At 33.0% G+C, this 27,978-nt stretch overlaps 1 protein-coding gene across 8 annotated transcripts in view; it reads left to right on the forward strand.

Moving 5' to 3' along the window:
- Positions 1-27,978, forward strand: part of PDS5B (PDS5 cohesin associated factor B) — a 237,245-nt gene that overhangs the window by 164,718 nt on the left and 44,549 nt on the right. For all 8 annotated transcript variants that reach the window (XM_056825157.1, XM_056825155.1, XM_056825156.1 and 5 more), the window contains 7 exons: positions 201-306; positions 2,758-2,918; positions 7,023-7,146; positions 8,961-9,119; positions 12,414-12,482; positions 13,361-13,497; positions 27,370-27,493. In XM_056825157.1, coding sequence (XP_056681135.1) covers positions 201-306; positions 2,758-2,918; positions 7,023-7,146; positions 8,961-9,119; positions 12,414-12,482; positions 13,361-13,497; positions 27,370-27,493 — 880 coding nt within the window. The remainder of the gene's footprint in view (positions 1-200; positions 307-2,757; positions 2,919-7,022; positions 7,147-8,960; positions 9,120-12,413; positions 12,483-13,360; positions 13,498-27,369; positions 27,494-27,978) is intronic.

A 27,978-nucleotide genomic window follows, 5' to 3' on the forward strand; every position in this document is an offset into this window, starting at 1 on the left:
ACTCTTCTTCCTTTTAAAGTAAATATAAAAGAAGTGGTATTTCTAAAAATGTGCTTGTATTTTTGAATTTCTTCTTTATGGTATTTTTCCATATGAAATTGTATGGAATTCTAATTTGAATGTATATTAGGTATATAATTTGAAGATTTTTTTTTCCCTTTGTACTCTGGTAGGAAGTGGCAACTTTTTTTTTTTTTTAGTGCTCTTATTAAACAAGTGAACAAGTCAATAGATGGAACAGCGGATGATGAAGATGAGGGTGTTCCAACTGATCAGGCGATTAGGGCAGGCCTTGAATTGCTTAAGGTAAAGTAGACTTTTGGCATTGAGTGCATTTTTATGTCTTCCCCATTGGTGAGTTGGGGCTATTTCATTATTTTTACTTTATCCTTGGCACTTGTTAACATAAATCCTTAATATGTTGACTGGTAAAACATTTAATATATCCTTAATATGATTTATATATATAATGGAAAATATACATTTCTTCCTTTAAACTTATTTATAATTGTACTCTTTCCACTTTGGAGTTGCATATACTATGTAGCACTATTATGCAACAGAGTAATTCTCATTTTTATCTATCTTAATCCCATGAAGTTAAATTGGGCTATTTTTAATATTTCTATCAGAACAACATTTTTAAAAAGTTAATGCATATTTAAATATGAATTATCTTAAATTATACTTGTGATACCCCATGTCCTATTTAATTTATCAGTGGGAATGAGAATGGGAAATGTTGCCACAATCTGTGACCCTTAATTCACCCATCAGATTCTTAATTGTTTTTTCTAACTTCAAAAAGAAAGAGATGGGGATGGCTCTACATAAATCTATTACCTTTAGTGGTGGGAGGGGTTAGGGTTAGTTCTGAACTTTTTATGACCGCACTCTCTAGATTATACCTTTTGTGCCTGAGCTTTTATTTTAGCCCTGTACTCAGGAATTTATAAATATATAGGGAACTTAATTAAAGTGGGTGACATAATGCAAAGAGCACTAGATTTGTACCCAAGAGAGCTGGGTTTGAATCCCCATCAACATTATCATGACAAGTCATTTAACTCTGGGCATCTCGATTTTTTATAGAGGAGGAATTGACAGAATCTTATAGCCAATTGGAAGTAGGGGTAGGAATTGTTTGAAAATGGGTAGAAGGAACATTTGGAGGGTAGGGAAGGAATCAAAGAAAACTTTTCTTTAGCTATTAGCTTGTCAATAAGTTTTTCAGGGAATGGCAGTGCCATAGATGATGCAAGTTGGAAACAAAGTATAAAGTCCATTTAAATCATATAATAATAGTAGTTTATGTAGTGCTTTAAATTATAAAAAAGCCCTTTTGCCTATGTTATATCAGCTGTTCTCAGATTGACTCTGTGAGGAAATTGCTATTATTATCAATCCCACTTTACACACGAGTAAACTGAGGCTGAGAGAAGTAACTTGCCCAGGGAAATATAACTAGTGATCATTTGAGGAAGGATTTGCACTCAGGTCTTCTTGAGGACCAGGATTCTATGCACTATATCATTTACCTTTCTATATCTGAGGTAATAACTTGGCATCCAATCTCTTATAGACAGCTGAAGTTATTGGATTGAGTGAAAAATTGTGACTGAAAATGTCATTTGGGAGCATTAGCCAGCATGTTAGGTAGGAGACAAAATATAGGCCATGCATTGTCACTTTCTTGTCTGATTTGAGGTGCATCATTTAACATTTTTGGACATCAGTTTTCTTGTTTTTAAAATGAGGTTGGATGAGACGATATAACAGCAACAGCTAACATTTATATAATGCTTTAAAATTTTCTTAGTCCTTTGCATTATCTCATTTTATCCTCACAAAAATCACATGAGATAAGCACATAGATAATAATTATGAAGTTATTTTCCATATTTTATAGATGAGGAAATAGGATTAGAAAAGTTAAGTGATTTTGTTTATGGTTCACAATTTGTCAGAGGTGGGATCTGAAGCTAGAATATTTATTTCAAAACCAATATTTGATTTGCAGCCTGTTTCATATTCTGGATTCTCTTAAAGTGTGAAAGTGTTTGAAATTTACAAAAAGTTTTTACTCTTTAGTGAAAAACTAAGCCTTGGAGAGTGGCTAGAATTAAAAGGAATAGCTATTAAAATAGAGAAGAAAGAACAATCAAGAAGATGTGAAGAGAAACAGGCAACTAGATTTTATCAAGGTTACAATTTGAGTATGGATTATTTATCAGAAATTGAGACAGGAAAGATAAGAGTAAGTAAGAAGTGGACAGTATAATAGTTTCATTTAAAGAAAAGCCTGAAATGATCATGTGAAGAATTTTTATGTAGTTTTTTTCTGGATGATAGCATTGTTGAACTCCTAAATGACTTAATAGAAGTAAGATTCTAAAATTTTTCCTTGACTTTTTGAAAAGTAAGATCAGTTCTTTCCTGTCTAAGCCAGTTTAGTTACAGTACCCCTGGAAGGAAGAGTTACAAGTTAAAGTTAACAATGTGTTTTCTAATAAATCTATAATTGGTAGTAGAATCACTGAATGTTAGAGTTGGAAGGGAACTCTATCAAGTCCAACCACTTCATTTTACAGATGAAAGAACAGATTCAGAGTTTTAAAACAAGCCCATGGTTACACATCAAATTATTTGTTAATATGTCTGTTATGTGATATTTCTGATTTTATAAAAAGTAAAATTTAAACATTTATGAAGATATAAATATGTAAACCTTTAAAAATCATTTTTTCTCTTTAAAAGGTACTCTCATTTACACATCCTATCTCATTTCATTCGGCTGAAACTTTTGAATCTCTTCTGGCTTGCCTAAAAATGGATGATGAAAAGGTAGCAGAAGCTGCATTACAAATTTTTAAAAACACAGGAAGCAAAATTGAAGAAGATTTCCCACATATCAGATCGTGAGTTGAATTTGCTCTATTTGTATTTACTTCTTAAGCAAATAGATTCTCATTGGACCAGTTTTTTCTAATATTTTGCTTTTTTGTAGAAAATTCAATCATAAGCAGTCTCAGAACTATTGTTTAGAGAAATACTATGATTTAAAATGTAAAATGTATTTTCTATTTGGATGGAATTTGAAAAAGCCCAGAAAATTCCTGATGATATTTTCTTGTAATGAGGATCAAAAAATCTTTTGCCAGACTGACTCTTTATTTCAAACTGACAATGGCAAAATACTATGTGGGATGATATTGAGTTCAGAAAGATAATTTATTACTTTGGTATTCTCTTGTCGTTGATCCCTTCCAAGAGTTCAGGAATTTAGGGTTTCATAAGTTTTAAAAAGAGTTATAAAAGTTTTTATAAGAGCAATAGATGGCTTTAAATGGTAGAGTACATTCTTTCTTGAAGGCTTTAAAAAATCATGAAGATTTTCTTTGCTTCTTATGATAGAATATTTCCATTAATATGAGAGAGAGAGAGAGAGAGAAGGAGAGGGGGAGGGGGAGGGGAAGGGGGAGGGAGAGAGATGGGGGTAGAGAGGAGGAGGAGAGAGAGGGAGGGAGGAGAGGCAGAAACAATTTGAGAGTTTTTTAAAATGTAAGAGATTTTTATGAGAGATTGTAAATCGATAGGTTCACATTTAACTTTTCCAAGTCAGGTTTTGAACTTGTCATTCTAATTATATATCCTGCTCATAATTTCATAGAAAAGTATACCTTTGTTTGAAATGTAAAATAAAAATTGTGGAAATAGACTCAGGGAAGCTCTTTCTTAATACATTTCAGTTTGGTACAGCAAATATTTTTTTTTATGCCTTTATTTTATGAGAAGTACTTTAAATAGAATTTAAAACAAAAAAAGCCCTCCTGCTCAAGGAGTGCAGATGAGAGAACAAGACATTTCACAAGTAACTAAAATATAATTGGATAGTTATTAAATGTGTAGAAGAAGTGAAATTGACTTCAAGATATTTATGGAAGGGAAGAGATCATCTTTTGGTAGATGAATCAGAAAGATTTATAAGAAAGAGGCATCTGAGATAGGTCTTGAAAGGGGCAACTTTGGAGGTGAATTAGGAATGAAGAAGACTTTTCCAGACTTGTGAACAGAGAATAGAATGGGAAAGATGAAGAATGGGGAGGGACAAAGGAAATGCCAAATTTTAGTTGAGCATAGAGTCTGAAAAGAAAAATAAAGCTGAAAAGGTAGGTTGAATCTAAATTATTCAGGACCATGAATATACCAGACTAAAGACTTTGTGTTTTTTATTGGCAATAAAGAGACCCTAACAATTATTTGAGTGGAGAAATTGTGATTAGATCTTTGCATTTAACATGTGTGGCAAAGATGGTTTGGAGAGAGCAGAAGCAGTGATGTGGGTTAGGAGAATTATAGGCAGAAGGTGACTGAGTGAGCTAGTATATTAGGTTGGTAAGAAGGAGAGATTCTAGACCTAGAATATCAGTTGAAAAGTCAGAACTTAACAACAGTTTGAATGTGGAAGCAATGAAGGATTCAAGTCTGATTTAACTTAGATTATATTGTTATAATTAACAAAAATGAGCATAGGTGGATAGGCAGGTTCTAGTGAGAAGTAAAGAAGAAAGAAAACCGACATTTATTAAGTGAAATACTTGAGCTTATACAGTGCTAAATAATTGAAAAATTGAGGGATAACATTTAGAGTTATATCTTTTGAAAAATTATTTTTCACTTATATGATCATTGATACTTTTCACTTAATTTTTTTTTAAACCCTACCTTCTTAGTATCAGTTCTTCTTCCTCTTTTTTTTTTTTGACCCTTACCTTTCATCTCAGAATCAATACTTTGTATTGGTTCCAAGGTAAAAGAGTGAAAAGATCTAGGCAATGGGATTTGCCCAGGGTCACACAACTAGGAAGTATCTGAGGTCAAATTTGAACTCAGGACCTCCTGTCTCCAAACCCAATGCTCTATCCACTGTGGTACCTAACTTGCCTTGTCAGTGACTTGGTAGGGAAAAAAATTCTGGAGTTGTATTCTAGTAAGATTTTTTTTATAAGGAAGTCAGTGATAGAGAGACCGGGGTTTTATTTCTATCCAAAACAATCAGATGTCACCTTTCTGTAGTTAAATTTCAGGTCATGCTCTAATTTTTCATACATTCAGTTATTTTCTAACATGTTATTACTTATGAATATATTTTTCTTCTTAGTAGACAATTTGTACCAAAAGACATTCTATGGCAGGTAAATCCAAGGGGCTTATTTATACCAAAAGGCACTTTGTTTCTAAACAATTACTATAGTATGTATTCCCAAGAATAGATCCTGAGACCTTCATACCATCAATTATCATACAATCAGAGATGATAATTGTCTCTCTAAGTGTCATTTAAGATATGCTAATGAGAGACAGACAGAGACTCTTACTGACCCTTGAGGTTTGCTAGGAGGCTCTTTTAAAAAAAAAGACTATTTGGCCTTACCTGTACACTTATTTATCTAAGGGATATTATATGTGTTATAATCCAAGCAGGCCATAATTACACAGACTTACATGAAAATATAAATCTTATACAAAAGAATAGTAAATTGTTGAATATTTGATTTGAGTAGGCTGATTTGTGATTGGAATAAACTATACTTCTAAAATAATTTAAGACCTGTAATCAATCAGCAAAATTTTATTTAATGACTCCAATAAATCTGGTTACATGGTAGGTGCTAAATCTTAACGAAACCTATTTTATGACAATTTACTCTCCTGTTCCAATAGAGGTTACCTTTTGACATAGGCTTCACATGTAAAAGAATATTGCTCTAAAAAGAAAAAGAAATGTAGACACTTAAGTAATTATATAAATACTTTTTTTTAACCCTTACCTTTCATCTTAGAATCAATGTTATTTATTGGTTCCAAATCAGAAGAGCAGTAAAAGCTAGGCAATGGAGGGGTGGGGGTGTGAAGTGACTTGCCCAGCTTCACATAGCTAAGAAGTTTCTGAAGCCAGATTTGAACCCAGTAACTCTCATTTCTAGGCCTGACTGTCAATCCATTGAGCCGCCTAGCTTCCTCCATAGAAAAGACTTTTAAATATATTTCTTACAATTTAAATTAAGGTGTTTGCATTACCCTAGTCTTCTACAATGTGCTATTTTTGTTACCCTCAGTTGAGAGTAACAGAATGACTAAGCTGCACTTAGGTTTTGTATAGCTAAAATGCATAGACTCATATCCTGACTGACCTATGTATATGACCAAGGGAAGATTCTTCAGCTTCTCTTGGTTTCTACAACTGTGTTTCTGCAAGCAAGAAGGAATTGGACTTAATGGAAGAATTCAGTAAGGATCTCAATCTTTTTTTTTTTTCCATTAGAAGTTTTAAAATTAGTAGACATTTAATTTTTTTTCCTCCTTTCTATCTACTCCTGCAAAGAAAACAAAAACAAAGCAAAGAGTTGTAGGCTTATGGAGAAATAATGAATTGCTTTTAGTTGGCATGGTCACAAAATTATTTTTTTGTGGAAGGACAAAAGTATTTTTATGAAGGATAAGAAAAGAATTTGGTACTTAAAGTGGCTGGAAAAAATTCCAAACAGAACTTTACAGTGCAGAAGTTTAAGTACAATTTACATTGGAGTACAATTGCCTTCCAAATTGATCACAAAGTTCAGGTTGAGGATTAGTAGGTGATTTGTAATAGAAAGGTAAATTAGGGCAAACAAGATAGTGGAGACCCTCAAATGAAGAATTTTAGACTGCATTGTGTGAATAGTTTAATTTGATAGAAACTGAGCTGTGGTAGGAGGAACAGGACTATACAGATCAAGGAAACAGTGGGCTACAGATGTTATATTTATTATTGCTTCTCATTTAATTAAAAATCCATTCTTTTTTCATCTATAAAGATTTGAGGAAAAAGGTAAAAATTTATTCCCTTTAACCTTAGTGTTTACTACAAATGAATATATACTAAAATTTATTCTAAGTAGATCATTGGGAAATGTGTCTAGGATACTTTTGTCTATTTTTCATTCTTTTTTCCTATTTCCTATTTCTTAATTTTATTTTAGGGCATTGCTTCCAGTTCTACATCATAAAGCTAAAAAAGGACCTCCACGCCAAGCCAAATATGCAATTCACTGTATCCATGCAATATTCTCCAGTAAAGAGACACAATTTGCACAGATATTTGAGGTAAATTAAAAAAAAAATTTTTTTTTTAAGTCTGTTTCCTACATTTTAATTCTATACAAATGTGTGATTTTGCTATATGGGCAAGATTAGGGATATGTTGTCCTATTGAATGTTTTCTAGTATTTTTCGAATGCATATGTTTGGAAAATGTATAGATCTCAATGCAAAAGTTATATAAATAGATTTTATTTGTTTATGAAGAGCTTTTAAAATTGATTTTAACAATTCAAAGTGACTAGATTTTATGGGAAGAAATTTGGTTGTGCTTTCTAATCTCTATCTGTTATTGTAGATGACAGTTATTTAGAAAGTTACACACTCATATATACACATACTCCTAAATGCTTAATTATGTGAATTAATTGCAGAAATTCACTCAATCAACAAATATTTTTAAGTACCATTTATATTTTAATCTAGAAGCAGTAGGGAACTACTGCAGTTATATTTATTGTTCATGGTTACATCTGCTATTAAATGAATGAGTAAAGTTTGTTGGAGCACATTTTTGAACCCTGGGTTTTATTGAGTTATATTTTAACACCAATGACTTAATCAATAAACAAGTAAGTTTTTGACAGTAGTTTATTTTGTATTATTAAGTGGCAAATATGAAGTTATCAAATGAGCTGAATCTAGGTCTTTCAAAATACTCATTAAGTTAGTATGATGATTCCATTCACAAAATGGCACTTAACTGCTTCTGAGGTAGCTCCCTAACATTCCAAATTGTAGGGTAATAACTATTATGCATCAATAGAAAGAATTACTTTAAGCAGAAGTTCCCTATATTGATGAAGTCACAGGAATTTAAAAAAAGTTGGAATATATTCAAAATGAAGACCATGTAAAATATTATATAAAATAAAATATTTCATTAATTTCTTTATGGTTGAGAATAATATTTAGTCCTCTTGTGTGATTTAATTTCATTATACAAATAGAAGCTACTTTCTGGTACCTTGCCAACTGAAGATATTTGGGAAAACCAGTATTTATAATTTCCAAATAAATATTTTTAATGAGTATGTTAAATTTCATCCAAATCATTGTGATATAAATAGTTTATGGTGCTCTGGTATGCCTTTTCTAGAACCATCCTAATCTGTTTTTCCTTTTAACTGTTTCTTCCTTGCTCGTATTTTCACCTCATTATCCCTCTACTTACCTCTGTCTATCTTCTTAGAGCTGTAGGACAGTTCTCTTTGTTTAACTTGTAAACTTGACTTTAGAACCATTAATTATAACTAGCAAATATTATACTTCTTGCTTTCAATGTTTTGTTGTTGAGGAGTAGTGTTATTTTTTATTCAGCTTAATTTTTCTGTGTAATGGTTTCAGATTAAGACGATTCTTACTGAAAGTTTTTTTTTTAACTTATTAACATTTCCTATTGGTCTAACTGGCTAGATAATAGAACTTTTTACTTTGTTGACATCTCACTGGCTAATTATTCTCTTACCTACATTTTAATGATTTTAATAGGAATCAGAATGGCCATATTTATTTAAGTAAAATGTTTCTAGTATGCCTAATCAGTTACTAAGGTTTGTACTAATCTTTCTTCTGAACACTAAATTAAAATTAACAGCATAATCTTTATTATTAACATCTTTAATATGAGATTACTGTAAAAATATCCTATGTCTGATGTACTTCTTGAATTTTTTTTTGTTTTCAGAGCTAGCATAAATATTAAATTCAGTTATTACATGAACAATAAACTTTTGCGTTGAATTTTCAAAGTACAGAACATACTGTTTTTTTTAAGAATAAAAATTTATAAATATGTGATAAAATGTTTCTTATTTCAGCCACTGCATAAAAGCCTAGATCCAAGCAACCTTGAACATCTCATAACACCATTGGTTTCTATTGGTCACATAGCTCTCCTTGCACCAGATCAATTTGCTGCTCCTCTGAAATCTTTGGTAGCTACTTTCATCGTTAAAGATCTTCTCATGAATGACCGGGTAAAAGTTTATTTGTGTTTTTCCCCATTTAGACTTGTGTTTCATAGATTTTTCAATCCTTAACAATATTTTGCAATAATTAGAAAAATCAAATAAAAATGAGAGTAGTATATTTTAAATTGTAATTTGCGTATAGTAGGTTTATATCTCTCTATATCTCTCTATATAGATTTATATATCTTTATATATACACACACGTACAAGTATGTGTGTGTGTGAGTGTGTGTATATATAGTGAGATTTAAAATGGTGAAGCCCATAAACTGTAATGAGTTAAAATGGTGGAAGATATAAATTGTGATAGATATAAGAGAGGGTGAGTAAATTTGACCGCAAAAAATATGTTTCACTACAGTGTCTTGGTTTTAAATCAAATATAAGGTGGTCGCCAGGGAAATATTCCCAATTATTCAAATACCCAAGTCAACTGGGTTTTATAAAGATTTTTAATTAATAATATAATGAGGAATTAGAGAAAGAGTAGGAAAGAAATAATTATGACGGGCCTCAAGCCAATATGGCCTAGACCTGAGTCTTAAGAGAGAGAATCAGCCAGTCAGTCTTTTAACACTCACCACTCGCCTGAACAAGGATTCTAGTGACACCAGGCCAGCTCCATCTCAGCTGACTTCACCAGAGAGCCTTCCAGCTAGAGACTGTTCCAAAGGACCTCTCTCCAGAGCCTCCAGAGGGACAGAGTCCCCTTAGAGGAGTTCCAGCGAGACCTCCTTAGAGATTGTCTTCCAAGAGCTTCCCTTCTCCAGAGCCTCTCTCAAGAGATTCTTCCCAAGTGGTCCTCATCAGAGATCCTCCAAAAGGATTTCTCCAAAAGGATATCTATCCTCAAGAGATTCTGCTTTTTCTTATATAGGAGTTTTTCTCCCATGTCACCTCCCCTAAGTCCCTACATCTACCAATCACTGTAGATGTTTTCCAAAAGACAGCCCATTTTGAATTCACAGCTGAGTAGATTAATCTCTTTAGTAAGTCAGAAAAAATGCTGCTGTGTCGACTAATTTCATTAAGAGAAAACCTGAGTAAGTTTTCACCTTTTAGGTCTAAGTAGTTTACAAGTTGCCCCACCTTTATAGGCACTTAGCATCCCATTGTATCAATTCATGGCTCAAAGAACTCCTTTCCTTTATAAGTATGGTTTTCAAGTACTTTCATTGTTTAGCAAGGAGTTTTCTGCCCTAAAGCATTCTTAAGTATGGGTGGAATAGAGGTCCTCCCATAGCAAGGAGTTTTCTCCCCTAAAGCAGTCCCAAGTAGGGATGGGGTAGAGATCCTCCCATAGCAAGGAGTTTTCACATTCAAGTAGAGTTCTCACTATCTGGTAGGGAATTATTTCAAGTAGGGAATTGGAGGATTCCTCAATGTGGAGTAAAATTTTTAACATTCATAAGTCTGTGAAATTTTAAGGTTTTATATATATATATACACACACACACACATATATATATATATATACATATACATATATATACATACACATATACATATACACATATACATATACATATATATACATACACATATACATATATATACATACACATATACATATACAAATATATATATACATACACATATATATACATACACATATACATATACAAATATATATATATATATATATACATACACATATACATATACAAATATATATATATATATCGTATATGGAATATCCCAAAATGTTAATGTAGTTTTAAGCTGTTAAAATTTAGGATTTTGGGGACCCTTGGAGTGTATAAAAGAACCGTGACCAAAGCATTTAGTTAAATAAATAACCTATTGTGAGAGTACATATGTCAAACTAGGCACAATCAGATTTATCACTAAACCCTATGCCCTATCTTATTCCAAAGGTGAATTTGGTTTTTAACATTCTCTACTGCCTAGATTTAACATGTTCTAGTTCTGTCTCATATCACTGCGCTTTTCAATCTGTCTCCACCCCAGTATTTCCATATATCTTGCCACAATGACATTTTTCACTCTTGTGCCTTCTGCCCTTCCACTCCTGGTTTGCTTATTGAATTACAGGCCATCCTTTCAGTATTAATTTAAATTCTCCTTTCTTCATGAAGGGGGAATGCTTAATTCCCTATCCATAACTTTTTTCACACATGACTTTGTTTTACAACTCTCTGATGTACTTATCATATAATATTTATATATTACTCTTTCCTTTGAGGTTCGTGTGTGTGTGTGTGTGTGTGTGTGTGTGTGTGTCCTAGTCCTATCTTCTATCAGAAGTTCTTAACAAGACTCCAGGTTAAGAACCCCTGCTTTAGATTGTAAATCCACATAATATATTCTTTAATTTTTTATTTTCCCTCATCAATGGATAAGAGACAGTCCAGCCAGATAACTTAAACTTTCACACAAGGGGACTGAGAAAAAAAATTCTTGAAGAATCTTGAGAAATATTGCTGCTGCTCCAATTGTCATTTTTTTATTAGACATTTGCAGTATACTTTGGGAGAGAGAGTGGAGTATGGGAACTAGGAATAGGAGATGACCTAGAACATAAAAAGCCATTCATTCATTATGGAAGGTTAGGAAAGTCCTATGAGAAGACATTGGTCAGTAAGGAGCAACTATGGGGAGAAATGACAGAAGTAGTTCAAGTAGTTATAATATATGAAGTCTTTCCCTCAGTCTTATAACCACAGTACAAATAATTTAATAACTTTATAGATTTTAATGGTTTAAGCATGCTCTTCAAAATGATCATAACCCTTCTGTTCATGAATTTCTGTGGTCTCCTGTGTTTAGCCCTTTTTAAGTCTATCTTGTACTTCATAAGATGGAGTTGCTGGGGGCTATACCCGGAGCCTTTGCATATTGATGGGACTTCAAAAGGACCTTTAGGAATCACTAAAGGAATCACCTCCAACTCCTTCAGTTTACAAACAAGGAAACTAAAATTCAGAGATGTTATGTGATTCTGCTTAATGCATGTATTTATATATGTATGTTTGCACTGATGATTTGGTTCAGGCATTTCAGTTGTATCTGATTCTTTGTGACCTCATTTGGGGTTTTCTTGCCAAAGATACTGGAGTGGTTTACCATTTCCTTCTCCAGTTCATTTTATGGATGAGGAAATTGAGGCAAATGGGGTGACCTAGCTAGTGAGTGTTTGTGGCCAGATTTGAACCTAGGAAGATGATGAGTCTTTCTGACTCCAGGCCTTGGCATTCTGTCTATCATGCCGTAGTTGCTGCCTCATATATACAAATAGGTATACTTTATTCAGAAGCCTTAATTTTTTTTTTTTTAAAGCTTCCAGGGAAAAAGACAACCAAACTCTGGGTTCCAGATGAAGAAGTTTCTCCTGAGACATTAGTTAAAGTGAGTATTGTATGTCCATTTGGTAACTTAAATTTTATCCTCCTGTTGTCATATAAGATTATCTTAATGCTTAAAATATGATATTTTATATTTATTGAGGTTATAGAAAATAGGCAAAATATATTTAATTTATTAACTACAGATATGAAGGTCCCACTCCTTCCACAAAACCACACAGCTTTTTGGCTATGTTTTATCATGAACTTTCCATTGTTTTGGCCTTTAAAAAGTTTTTTTGGAACCCTTACCTTCTGTCTTAGAACCAGTATTGGGGTGAAGTGACCTATCCAGGGTCACATAGCTAGAAGGTATCTGAGACTACATTTGAACCCAGGACCTCCTGTCTCTGGGCCTGGCTCTCAATCTGCTGAGCCACCCAGCTGCCCTCATCCCTAAAATTTTTAAACACTGAGCTACATATTTCCTTTTTATTTGTCATTAGCTGCCAGTTTTATAATTAGTCCTAATTTGCCTAGAACTATTATCTCGACTATCTTCTTCCTTTACTGCAAGATCTTTAAAATTCCTGGTATAATAAAAAGTAACACATCTTAATTCTCCCTGGAGTTAAAGGTTAGAGTCTTAGCTTTTGAGTCCTTAGAGAAAATAGTTGTTCCCTAGGTTTGGGAGAGGGTGTTGAGTTAATTATCTTTTGAGTCCTTATGCAAACTTATGATGTAACTTCTAGTGCTTTGAAGTGGATTATCCTTGGCTTAGAAATTTATAGTGAATTTACTATAACCTGAAAAGAAAAATTGTTATTCTGATAGAAATATCATCTATCTTTGAAGAATTTTATGATTTTCTTAGGTGTTTTGAAAATTCGTTTTAAAAAACAGCCATTTTTCATTACCTATTTTTGCTTTTTGTTTTTTAAGATTCAGGCCATTAAAATGATGGTGCGATGGCTGCTTGGAATGAAAAATAATCACAGCAAATCAGGAACTTCTACACTGAGATTATTAACAACAATATTGCATAGTGATGGAGACTTAACAGAGCAGGGAAAAATTAGGTAGGTAATCAGTCATTCAAAAGTATACAAACTACACAACTATTTAATTACTTAACTCCCAAATAACTAGTGTTGAACAGTTCTTTCTGTGTTTAAAAAATGTTAGAGTATAGGTATCTCTAGTTATATGGTTTTGTATAGAGGAATGATATGGGCATATCTGTGTTGTTTTAAAATAGAAAGTACATTTCAAATGAAGAGCACAGAAGAGTATGTCATTTAAAAGCATTAGCCTAATATTATTGGCTACTAGTCAAAAAAAAATATGTATATAGAATAAATAATACTTGTGATTATTTTCTTTTGTGATTGCTACTCTCCACCTCCGTTCCAGAATTTCACCATTTAACTTACACATTTTGTTTTACTGTAAAACAAAATGTGTAAGTTAAATGGTACTCAAACATTTTCACATTAGTAATTTATTGAAATATTTACTTATTGCTGTATAATAGAATTCAGTTAGTACCCTTCCCTAAAAATTTTTAAATGCACTAACCAACTCAAGATGAGAAGATTTAGTTGTACTGTGAATTTGAGGGAAACTCTAGGAAGTCAGTAATTCAGTCCACAAAATGAGTAATGATCCTTTCCCTAATACTATTATATGATTTGAGGTCATTGAAGCTTTTAGAAAGCACTAAACAAAAATAGATAAAAATTGATCTTCATCAAGTGAGGTTCCTAATTCAGTGACCCTGGATTCTGTAAGTTAAGGCAAGTCTCCATAACATTTTGGAAATTATTATGTCTTTCAGAGATTGGACCTGCTTTTATACAATTAGGAGTAGAATTGTCAGGAATGGTTGGAGAAATAACCTTATTTTCTAGAAATACATTGCTCCAAATTAATAATAAGAATGAAGGTAGAAGATTACCATTATCTTAAATCTTTAGGATTTAATTTTTTATTTAGTTCCACATTATCCAAAAAAAAAGTATAATGGTAAGCTAGAGGTTTATCATGTCAATTTACTCTGTCCCTATTGATGCCTACAGATTTTGTTATTGCATTAGACATTTGAGAATCTGGATCTGAATCTTGGTTCTGATAGGACTTGTTTGTATTACTTTGCTTCTTAGGACTTGTTTGTATTACTTTGCTTCTAGATTGCCATGTTCTCATTTGTAAAAGGGATTAAAAGACCTCAAATATCTCTATTATCCTATGAACTGACAATAGAATCTTAGAATTGGTGTACTCAACCAACTCAATAAATGTTTATTAATCATTTTCTGCTTGCTAGTTGTGCTAATCATTGGAAAGAACAAAAAGTCTGTAGCCTTTTGAAACTTATTTTCTCCTAGTGAATATGGCAGGTTCACAGATAAGCAAATAAAAAATAATGGATAGGACACTAACAACAAAAAGAAATTGGCAAGGTTTTCCTATAGCAGATGGTAATTGAGACTTTTACAGCAAGCTAAGGAATCTGTGAAAGAGGTAAGGAGGGATACATTGATTCAAGCCCTTTGGCACAGCATGGTAGTGGAAGATGGAATACTAATATGGAGAAAGGGCAAGTAATTTGACTAGCAGGGAGAATTTGTGAAGGGGGGAATAATGTCATTTAAATCAAAATATATATTGGAGTCAAATTGTAAAAGGTGTTAGAGTTCGTATTTTATCCTAAAGGTTGGTCATTTTACGCCACATAAACTTTATTACTAGGGGAATGATATGAGCAGATCTGTGTTGTAGAAAGATTTTTCTACCTACCAAAGTCACCTTTCTAAAGCACAGTAGCCCATCCTTAGGAAAACAAAAGATGAATGAGCAAATTTCCCTGTGCTTTGGGCAGGGGGTGGTGTGGTTTTCTTAGTTTAAAAAAAAATACATTATTATCATTTCTCAGTTTACTCATCCCAACAGAACCTTCTCTCAGAGTGAAATATTGTTCAGCAAAACTAACCAGTTCATTGGCACTGTCTGTGCTAAGTGCTTTACACAATTATCTCATTTGATAGTGGAATCACTATGTCTACAAAAATAATATACGCCCGTATTTCAGGAATATATTTATTTTATAAAGATAGATTCGCTTTAATTTTTACCTCTGACACCAGTACAAGTTATATTCCCATTATATGTTTTTTCTTCTGAAAATAGGCAAGAGTTTTATGTCCCACCCCCTTTTTTTTTTTACTTATTTTATTTCCCAGGGCAATATTATTTGAGGGACATTGGATAAAAGAATTGAACATGATCAAATATTTGCCTTTACTGACCTGTGCTAAAATTGACTTGATTTTCAAGACTCTTAAGAAATCATAGAATCTTAAAGGGGAAAGCCCCTTAGAGGCCATGGAGCTTAATTTTTATATGAATAAGATTCTTTTCTGCAGCATACCCAATGTAGCATTTTCTTAAAAGCCTCATGCACACCCACATTTTATTTCCGAATAATGCTTTCTGCTTTGGTATACCTTGTTCTTTAAAAAAATTTTTTTTCTTCTATCAAAACCTAAATTTCCTTCTTGGTAATTTGTACTCACTGCGAGTTCACCGTCTCCAGGTTTAATCTAATCTCTGGAGCAATCTTCAGATCATTGAAAGCAACTATCATGTTTTCTTTTCTCCTGGTTAAATATACTCAATTTTTAAAAACTTATTCTTCTCCAGCATGAATTTAAGGCTTTTTGTTATCCTGATTGTTCTTTTCTAGTCCCTTTCCATCACATCAGTGGCTTTCCTAATGTCTTTGTCCAGAAGTGAGCACAGATATGACTTGATCAGAACAGAATACAACAAGAATATTAACTCTGTTCCTGGAAACTATGCTTTTAAGGCAGTTTTAAGATCTCATTAGGGGTCAACTATGTGGCCCAGTGGCTAGAAATCCAGGCCTGGACTTGGTTGATCCTGGGTTCAATCTGGCCATATTTTAGCTGTGTGATCCTGGGCAAGTCACTTAATGCCTAGCCCTTGCTATACTTAGTATCTAATTATGCTACCTATACTTAGCATCTATTCTAAACCAGAAAGTAAGAGTTTAAAAAAGTGTTAGTTTTTGGTTATCATATCAAATGGTTAATTCATATTTACATTGTAGCTCATCACATTATTTTTTAGATGAACTGATTAGCCTTTCCCCTATCCTCTTGTATTTATAAAGTTATTTTTTGGCCCCAGGTTCATCTTTACATTTTATTCCTGTTATATTTTCATTTTATTAGGATTATCCCTTGTTCAAGCCCATAAGGATCTTTTTAAATTCTGCTTTTGCCTCTTTTTGTATCTCCAGAGTTTAGCTCAGTACCTGTAATAGTAGATGCTTAATAAATGTTTATTGAGCCCACCATTTTTGCATTATGTCTTGCAGATTTATTCAACTTGAATAAGATGTCATCTATAGGCTAGTCAGTTATAAAAGTGTTAAAATAGTGTAGGACCACACACAGGCCCCTTTTCAGTTTTCATTAAATCATTATTAATCCATCTGTCATCTAATTTTGCATTCAGGGGTATACTGGAACCAGTTCTTACCAACTTTCAGAAACTGATTGTTAAATTTATATTGTAATCATTTATATCCTGGAAGCTGATGAACATTAGAAATTGGAACATTCTTTATTCTTTTGTTGATTCTCTTGACTTAAAGTGATGGGGAAAATGGAACATGTTAATAATAATGTAGATGAAATGTGAAAGAGTGTCACATACACATTCCCCCCACCCCTTCACTAGTTGTTAAACATCGATATTCCTGTACATTGTTCCATTTTCTCCCCAAAAAGAATGAGAAACTTTGCTAAATGCTATATGAAAGGACATCTGTGTGATTCAGGTGATAAAGAGCCAGGCCTGAAGGCAGGAGGAGTTAAATTAAAATGTGCCTACAGATGCTTCCTAGCTGTGTGACCCAGGGTAAGTCACTTAACCTCAGTTGCCCAGCCCCCCCCCCCCTCCTTTTTTTATTTGGTCAATTTCAAACATTATTCCATGGTTACAAAAATAATTTTCTATTCCTCCCTCCCCTCACCCTCCCATAGCCGATGCACAATTCCACTGGGTATTACATGTGTTCTTGATCAGAACCCATTTCCATGTTGTTGGTGTTTGCACTAGGATGTTCATGTAGAGTCTACATCCCCAATCATGTCCCCTCGACCCATGGAATCAAGCGGTTCTTTTCTTCTATGTTTCTACTCTCACAGTTTTTCCTCCAAGTTGTTCAGGAACACTGCATTGCCACTGATGGAGAAGTCCATTACATTCGATTGTAACACAGTGTATTAGTCTCTGTACAATGTTCTCCTGGTTCTGCTTCTTTTGCTCTGCCTCACTTCCTGGAGGTTGTTCCAGTTCCCATGGAATTCCTCCACTTTATTATTCCTTTGAGCACAATAGTATTCCATCAGCAACAGATACCACAATTTGTTCAGCCATTCCCCACTTGAAGGGCATCCCATCATTTTCCAATATTTTGCCACCACAAAGAGTGAATATTTTTATACATGTCTTTTCCCTTATCTTTGGAGTACAAACTCAGCAGTGCTATGGCTGGGTCAAAGGGCAGACAGTCTTTTAGTGCCCTTTGGGCATAGTTCCAAATTGCCCTCCAGAATGGTTGTATCAATTCACAACTCTACCAGCAATGCATTAATGTCCCAACTTTGCCACATCCCCTCCAGCATTCATTACTTTCCATAGCTGTCATGTTAGCCAATCTGCTAGGTATGAAGTAATACCTCAGACTTGTTTTGATATGCATCTCTGATTATAAGAGATTTAGAACATTTTTTCATGTGCTTGTTAATGGTTTTTATTTCTTTGATTGAAAATTGCCTATTCGTGCCCCTTGCCCATTTATCAATTGGAGAATGACTTGATTTTTTGTACAATTGATTTAGCTCTTTGTAAATTTGAGTAATTAGACCATTGTCAGAGGTTTTTGTTATGAAGATTGTTTCCCAGTTTATTATTTCCCTTCTATTTTGATTACATTGGTTTTGTTTGTACAAAATCTTTTTAATTTGATATAGTCAAAATTATTTATTTTACATTTTGTGACTCTAAGTCTTGCTTGGTTTTAAAATCTTATTTAAAATTTTAAATTCCCAAAGGTCTGACATGTATACTATTCTGTGTTCACCTAATTTACTTTTAGTTTCCTTCTTTATGTTCAAATCATTCACCCATTCTGAGTTTATCTTGGTGTAGGGTGTGAGGTGTTGATCCAAACCTAATCTTTCCCACACTGTCTTCCAATTTTCCCAGCAGTTTTTATCAAATAGTGGATATTTGTCCCAAAATTTGGGATCTTTGGGCTTGTCATAGACTGTCTTGCTGGGTTCACTTACCCCAAGTCTATTCCACTGATCCTCCTTTGTGTCTCTTAGCCAGTACCAAATTGTTTTGATGACCACTGCTTTATAGTATAGTTTGAGATCTGGTACTGCAAGGCCACCTTTCTTCACATTTTTTTTTTCATTATTTCCCTGGATATTCTTGATTTTTGTTTTTCCAAATGAACTTTGTTATGGTTTTTTTCTAATTCAGCAAAAAAGTTTTTTTAAAGTTCGATGGGTATGTCGCTAAATAAATAGATAAGTTTGCGTAGGATGTTCATTTTTATTATGTTAGCTTGTCCTACCCATGAGCAGTTGATGTTTTTCCAATTGCTCAGATCTAGTTTTAGTTGTGTGGAAAGTGTTTTGTAGTTGTGTTCATATAGTTCCTGTGTTTGTCTCAAGAGATAGATTCCTAAGTATTTTATATTGTCTAGGGTTATTTTGAATGGAATTTCTCTTTCTAATTCCTGCTGCTGAGATGTGTTGGAGATATATAGAAGTGCTGATGACTTATATGGGCTTATTTTGTATCCTGCGACTTTGCTAAAGTTGTTGATTATTTCCACTAGCTTTTTAGTTGATTCTCTGGGATTCTTTAAGTAGACATCTTTAAGTATCATCCGTAAAGAGTGATAGCTTGGTCTCTTCATTGCCAATTTTAATATCTTCAATTTCTTTTTCTTCTCTAATTGCTACTGCTAGTGTTTCTAGTACAATGTTAAATAATAGAGGTGATAATGAGCATCCTTATTTCACTCCTGATCTTATTGGGAAGGCATCTAGTTTATCCCCATTGCAGATGATGTTGGCTGATGGTTTTAGATAGATACTGTTTTGGAATGACTCTCCTATTCCTATATTTTCTAGTGTTTTTAATAGGAATGAGTGTTGTATTTTGTCAAAGGCTTTTTCTGCATCTATTGAGATAATCATGTGAGGTTTGCTTGTTGATATGGACAATTATGTGGATGGTTTTCCTGATGTTGAACCATCCTTGCATTCCTGGTGTAAATTTCACTTGATCATAGTGAATAAACCGGCCTGATCTCTTGCTGGAGTCGTTTTGCTCGTATCCTATTTAAGCTTTTTGCATCTATGTTCATTAAGGAGATTGGTCTGCAGTTTTCTTTCTCTGTTTTTGACCTGCCTGGCTTTCGTATCAGTACCATATTTGTGTCATAAAAGGAATTTGGTAGAACTCCCTCTTGGCTTTCAAGTTTTTTGATTTGCATGTCTAAATCATTGACCTCTGCCCTCCCTAAATTGTTAATATATTTTCCCCTGAGTACTGTTTTGCCTGCATCCCATAGATTTTGAAAGGATGTCTCATCATTGTCATTTTCTTCAATGAAATTATTAATTGTTTCTATGATTTGTTCTAACCAATTTTGGAGAATTATATTATTGAATTTCCAGTTTTTGAATTGGCTCTCCTCGTACCCTTACTGATCATTATTTTTTATTGCCTTATGATCTGAAAAGGTTGCATTTATTATTTCTGCTTTTCTGCATCTGTTTGATAAGTTTGCCCTAGTACATGGTCAGTCTTTGTGAATGTACCATGTGCTGCTGAAAAAAAGGTGTATTACTTTTTGTCCCTATTTATTTTTCTCTATATAGCTATTAACTCTAAATTTTCTAAGATTTCATTCACATCTCATGTCTTTCTTGTTTATTTTTTTTATTTGATTTATCTAAATTTGATAGTGTTAAGTTCAAGTCTCCCCCAGTATAGTTTTACTATCTGTTTCCTCCTTCAACACCACTAGTTTCTCCTTTAGAAATTTGGATGCTATACCATTTGGTGCATACATATTGATTAGTGATATTTCCTCATTGTCTATACTCCCTTTTATCATGATGTAGTTACCTTCCCTATCCCTTTCAATCAGACTTGTTTTTACTTTGGCTTTGTCAGATATCATGATTGCAACTCTTGCCTTCTTTCTATCAGTTGAGGGCCCAATAAGTCTTTAATTCTGACCTTGTGAGTATCTACCAGCCTCAGGTGTGTTTCTTGTAGACAACATATGGTAGGATTTTGGATTCTAATCCACTCTCTTATTCGTTTCCCAGCCCTTACTTTGTCTTTGCCTTGAAACCAAAACCTTGTATCTGTACTGTACCAAGGCAGAAAGTAACAGTTTAAAAAAATTCTTTATTAAAATCTATTCGACTATATCTAAAGAATTGTTCTCATCTTTAAGTATTTTAATCCTTTAAAAAATGTAAATCATTAGCCCATCATAGCCTGTTTTTGATGGCTAAAGGCCTTTGTGATTATTGCTTCCTTTTGTAGATGTCCACTTATGAATCCTAAAATTTTGCTAGGAATCAAGTCTGGCTTGAGTTTTTAGACTCTTATTTTTTCTCCTTTCTTAAAAAAAAAAAATTTAAGACGCAGTTGAGTCTGGCAGGGCTCCTCCATAATCTCCCAGATTAAGGATGCTTGGTTAGGCATCACATTTACCGAGTCTTTTTGCACAGAGGTACTTCATTTGGGCATGATGACTTGAGTACAACAAATGAAACATTTTCTTTAAAACTTCCTTGGCCCCCTTCCCCATGCCCATACACCTTCCTTTTAATTGGGTCTAATTTTCAATTTTCTCAGGCTTGAAAATAGGTATTATATATTTTTTTCATACGATTACTTAATAGGATTATGTAGTTACCTTCAACATTTCTTTGGTAGTGGAAAACCATTTTGTGTGTAGTAGATAGATCAGAATAATTTAGGTTACTGTTTTTGGTGTCACTGCCTCTGGGTCCAGATCTCATGCATATATAGAATTTCTTCCTCTCCTTCCCCCTCCCTTTCTCTATCTCTTATCCTTTTTCCTTATCTGTTCTTCCTCTTTCCTGTCTTTCTCTTGACTTCTCCACATACATTGGAATATTGTGTTTGGTCTCATCAATTTCATACAGCTTCTCCTTGATCCTGATGCTTTTTTTGGCCTTGACATCTGATTCATATAGGTAATAATTTCTCCAGTTTTCATAACTGATACCATGGTCAAGAAGAATTGGATAACTTAATGAACAAGATTGTTCTTCCTAGGCCTCCCTCCTTCCCTTTCTACTTTCTTCCTCAAAATATGTATTTCCGTATACTTAATAAGAGCACATAAGGCAAATTTTTCATGAAAGGAAAGATCTTCATTTAATACTGCTGTTTTTAAAAAAGAAATACATAATAAATTCTGCTTTTTACTTTCAAAACTGTCACACTTTTCTAACTTTACTTCTAATTTCTTCTAATTTTAACATTGTTACAGTGACCCAAATGGGGAAAGGGACACCTTCTTCAATTAAAAACAAAGAGAAAGTACTCTCTTACTCCTTCCTACCCACTCAAAAAAGGGTTGGGGATTTTTAGCAAAAAAGCAGGCACTCTAAAAATGTATGTCTGTGTACTTTTTGCCCATCATTTCTTAGTAGGTGAGTACTGTCCTTCATCCTCTGTCAGGTATACACATAACTGCTTATTGCTTTGATCTTTGGTCTTAAGAACCTAAAGATTTAAAGATTCTCAGAGTTCTTTTTCTTTATAATGTTGCTATCCTTGTGTAAATTGTTCTCGTTTGTTAACTGCATTTATTTCTTATAACATTTCTTACTCCAACTAAGTAATATTCTGTTAAATTCATATTTACATATTGCAGTTTGTTCAGCTATTCTTGTTGAAAGGCAATTTAAGAAGCCTTCTAAAATTTTACTTCTTCACCCTCACCTCTGATTCCTGCTTTTTAATATTTCTCTTTTCCTTCTGGATCAGGAAGATTACTTTGCTTGTCATTATCCCCCCTCTTAACCCTAACCTCATCCGAACTTGCTTCCTTGTTGTATTAGATGTGTTTCTGTATGTGAGTATTTATATGTGTGCATATATCCTTAGAGGATATTTGGTTTTTTTGTAGAGCTGTACTATATTAGGTCACTTTTTTACCTTCCCCATTGCCTTCATGGCTTTTGACTTGACCTCTTGTGCAGGGAAGATAAACAGTCTTTTCCTTTGGTGTGACATCTTGAGGAAAAGCCAGAGAAGCTTTCTAGCTACTCTTCCTTTTTTCCCCTTGCTTTCCTCTTGTATACTCCTATTATTCTATCACACTCCAACTCCAAAAGCTTTTATTGCTTCCCATTGCATGCAAGATAAAGTCCAATAAACTTCTAAGATTGATTTCAGGGCCTTCTTTAATCTAGTGCTATCAAGTCAAAATTATCTTCTGTTATTTGCTTCTGCAAACTTAACAGTTTAATCAAATCTTAGAAAATTCTTTGTTCATCTTCACCTATGTCCCTTTCTTTACTCATGTTATTTCCCCCAAATGCCCATCTCATTTCTCTCCATCTTTCTAAATTTTAGGTGTTATTAAAGAGACTTATTTAAATATTTTTTTGAATAAAGCTGTTCTGAAGCTTTCTGACCTATTTTTTTTTTATCTTTGATCTTTTAGTCTACTTTTCTACTTCTTAGTATTTTCAGTTTTCAGTCTCATGGCTTACATGGATTCATTTAATCTAATTTGAGTGTATGATCACTCTACTAACCCTGATCACTTAAGAAAACACAAAAATGATTCAGTTTAACTGAGTTAAACAAATACTCCCAGTATATGAATGCCAGACAGAAAATCCAAGATTGTCCAATTACATGTATTTGTTAAATTGAAATAAAAAATTTTAATAACTGGTAACAATAAAAGAATTATGTTAATGATTCTCAGATCTACCTCTCCATCCCTAACTTCTTAACCACTATATTTCATCCTTAAATGTTCATTAGACACCTGAAACGTAGGTGCCCCACTTTAATACTCAACACATCCAAAGATAATTAATCTTTGCAAATTGTCTCCCCTTCTCAATTCCCCTATATAAGGAACCATGTAGGGCACCATCATTTTATTCTAATCACCTAGGCTTAAAACTTAGTTATTTTCCTTTACTCATTCTCTTCCACCTCCCTCCTTCCTGTATTGGTAAGTGTTATCATTTTTTCTTTCATAACATCTCTTCTATAAGTTCCCATCTCTCTCTTACTGCCACTGCCTTCATAAATCTCTTCATTACTTTTCTGTTGTAGTAGCCTGCTGGTTTGTCTCTTCTCACTCCATCCAGTATAATGAGGAGCTAATGAGAAAATTTCTGGCTAATACTGCAGTACAACATTCTTGATAAATTAATTGGTCCTATTCATGTATCTTCATGTCAGCATAACCACTTTCAAGAATCACTTTTTTATTAAGATTATTATTGCTATCAGGCAATAAAATATTTGACTTAAAAATTCACAAACATATATGAATTGTAGAAGCTTTAATTTTTTTGTCACCGTTTCATAAATAGACTAAAATTATTTCTTTTACCCAGGTGTTAAATAGAATGTTTTTCATGTTTTCATAAGTGATAAAGGTGAGTAGAATGATAATTTATCCAAATTGAGGATTTCAGCATTTGAGGAAGAGAAATCTTTGCTAATATTCTTAAGTTATTAATTTTTAAGAACTTTATGTATTTATGTGTTTGCATTCTATTTTCTATTGATTCCTTAGGTAGTTTCTACAAGTTGCTATAATACAAAGAGAGACCAAGTAATTTTGTGTGCCTAGATCCTTTTTGTAATTTACATATATGACTGAAGAATTGGAGGGAGGGCCTTAAGGAATTTTAGAATTATATCCCATTAGCACATTGGTACAATTAATTTATTGAATTAGTTAATTGTCACTTGGGAAGGAAATGAATATCTGGCCCTAGGGAAAGAAATATAGGGCAATAGTAAGTTAAAGTAGGAATATATAGCATCTTAAGGCAGCTAGGCTAGGCATTTCTAGGAAGAACCAAACATGCCTTACATGATTGTATTTTTTAATCTGTTTCAGTGCTTTTAGCAAAATGCTTATGTACAAAGTAGGTGTTCAATAAACAGTTCATTTATTAATATTGATTGATACACTTTTACAATAAAACTATAATAATGATCTTAATTTATGAATTTTCTTTCATTAATACTTTTTATAACACGTTGTATATTGTATATGTATTCCATATTTTATAAAACATTGTTTGAAGGGCTGTTTGATAAATACTAAATTCACCACGAAAAGTGTGATATAAAATAATTAACATAGGCATACAAATAAGCAAATATATAAAATATAATATTATGGTAGTGTAGTTCTTATGCATATATTTATATTTAAACTGCTACAAGGGAGCTTACAAATAATTTTTGAAATTAAAACATTTAGGAATGTTGATTATTTGGCCATTATTATGCCGTCTTTCATTATTCTCTTTTAAAAACTGTTATTTAATGAAAAGTATCAAAGGTATAGGAAAGAATGTTGGAGTTGGTGCCATAAGATCTAGTCCTTATCATTAAGTATATGATCTTGACAAATCCCAACTTTCAGAGCCTGAATTTCTCATCTATAACGAAGGGATAGTTATGCTAAAGCAGGCTCTTGTGAGAAAAGCAAATTATAAGGCTTAATAGAAATAGGAATTAATATTAGAGTGCTTGCCATATCAGTCTCAACTAATGTTTGATTTTTTTTAAAGTCACTTTTTTTTAGACCTCATATTTGGGATTTTGTCCTAATATTGACAAAATCCCATTTTGTCCTAATATTGACAAAATCCCAAATGGATGGACATCTGCAAGATCTGGGGCCAGTGTCAGTCCCTGTCTCATACTGGTTATATGACCCTGAGCAAATTCCCAGATTTCTCAGTGGAAATTATTAAAAGCAACACTTTAAAACCATTTTAATAGATTTCATTTTTTTCAAATTACATGTAATTACCATAAATTTTTTTTTTAATTTTTAAGTTCCCAGTTCTTTCCTTCTTCCTTGTCCCCTGCAACACCTGGCCATAACCCCACTCCCCAATCCCCTTTTTCCCCCAGCCCTAAGCAATTTCATTTAGATTCTACATGTGAAAGTATTTCCATAATGGTCATATTGTGGAAGAAGATTCCTATAAAACAGAAAGAAGATGAAATGAAAGATAATATACTTCCATCTGCATTCAGACTCCATCAGTTCTTTCTTTGGAGTTGGATTTCATTTTTTATTTAAAACCCACTTTTTAAAGAAATCGTATTTAGGAGTTTGGAATTATCTTGGATCATTGTATTACTGAGACTAAGTTATTAATGGCTAGTCATTGTGCAGTGTTGCTTTTACTTTGTATAATGTTCTGGTTCTTTTCGCTTGACTTTACATCTGTTCATATAATTTTTTCTAGGTTTTTCTGAAATCATTGCATATCATTTCTTATAAACTAATAGTGTTCCATTGCAATCATATACTATAGCTTGTTCAACCGTTTCCCATTTGATGGACATCTTCTCAGTTTCCAATTCATTGCCACTGCAAAAAGAGCTGCAATGAATATTTTTGTACAAATATTTTGTACAAATTTTTGTACAAATATGTCCAGCCCACCCCTCCATTATTTAAATATTTTTGTGATATAGCCCTACTATTGGTATTGCTAAATCAGAGGTTATGCAGTTTTACAGCCCTTTGAGCATACTTTAAATTGCTCTCCAGAATGGATGAATCATAAATTTTATTTTTTATTGATTAATTTTTGTTTGACATAAATGACACTTTCCAACAAACATCTAAACAATTGTTACTTCCAATCCAAAGAATATTTCTTGGAAAGTTGCATAAAACCACATATGATTATGACTCATTATTTGTCACTTTTGACTTTTGCTTTACTGATTATTTAGTATGAAGGATATTTACTTAAACTTGGATAATTTGGTGTGAAAGCCAGACCTCTGGTTTTATTTTTGTGAGTGAATGCCCGACATAGAAACAGTTTCCAGTGATGTTGATCAGCAAAGGATGTGTTACTTATAATCATAGAGAATTAGATGCTTTATGTTTTGTTCATGATCATGGAGCCAGGATGGGTTACAGGTAGGACTTGATTTCATAGTTCTGTTGATTCCATATCAGTTCTTTTATGAGTGCCTCTGTTTGGATCACTGTAGGTATTTTATAAATATTTACTCTTGGCATATTAGGGATTTATATTTATTTTCCATTCCTCTGCCTCATTTTCAGATGATGAAAATGAGACTACAAAAAAGTAAAAACAATATTCTACATGCCTATATTAAAAAAAAATTATTCTGACCAGACCTAGTTTCCTGATCGCCAGCCCATTGTTTTTCACACTATTACATATTTGTGCTTGTTGATAAATTGACTGATTAGACATTGAAACTTACTTATTTACTGTACATAAAACACAGACACACAAATTCAGCTTAGCATGTAACTCAGTATTGAAAGCCAAATGACATGTCTGCAGATTTATTTTAAGTTTGGCAGAAAACTATTTCTTAAAGGGAAAACCAAAAGATTGTTAGCTTAAAATTAACATGCATGTATAATTATTAGAGAGAGGCGGTGATAGTGAAGATTTGTAGAATCTGATTTTTGCAGATAAATGTTACATATGTTTATAAAGCAATATCCAGGAAGTAGTAATACCATATTAAAAAAAAAAAAGCTGATTTGTTTCTTCTTTCTTATTTTTCAGTAAACCTGATATGTCCCGTCTGAGACTGGCTGCTGGAAGTGCAATTGTGAAGCTGGCTCAAGAACCCTGTTACCATGAAATTATCACATTAGAACAATACCAGTTATGTGCTTTAGCTATTAACGTAAGGAAAATGGCTACATATTATAGTCTATGGATTTCAGTAAGAAAGGGTCTACCTAAAGATATTTTTAAAACTTAGTAAAGTTTTAGTTTAATTAACTGTCATAATTTTTAAATTTGTGTTAACTGTCATCTCAGATCATTCTATAGTGGATCTAGAACTGAAAGAATCTTAGGGGCTCTCACATGCAGTCCACTCAATTATAGACAGGGAAGTAGATGCCCTGGGAAGTTAAATGACTTAAACAAAGCCATACAGGTAGCAAATGTCAGAGGCAAGTTTTGAACCCAGTTCCTCTTAAATCTTTGCTGTTTCCACTGTACTAAGTCATTTCCATGGCTATCTCTTAGGCTACTCACTTTATTTGTTGCGAAAGAAGTCCACTGAATGGAAATAATTAGAAATCTATAATTTGTCACTAAAATGGCATGACAGTTATCTCCTCATTAGTCCTATTCTGATGCCATATTTTTGATTTCTTAGTA

Source organism: Monodelphis domestica, chromosome 4 (genome assembly GCF_027887165.1).
Source record: "Monodelphis domestica isolate mMonDom1 chromosome 4, mMonDom1.pri, whole genome shotgun sequence".
NCBI classification, from domain to species: domain Eukaryota; kingdom Metazoa; phylum Chordata; class Mammalia; order Didelphimorphia; family Didelphidae; genus Monodelphis; species Monodelphis domestica.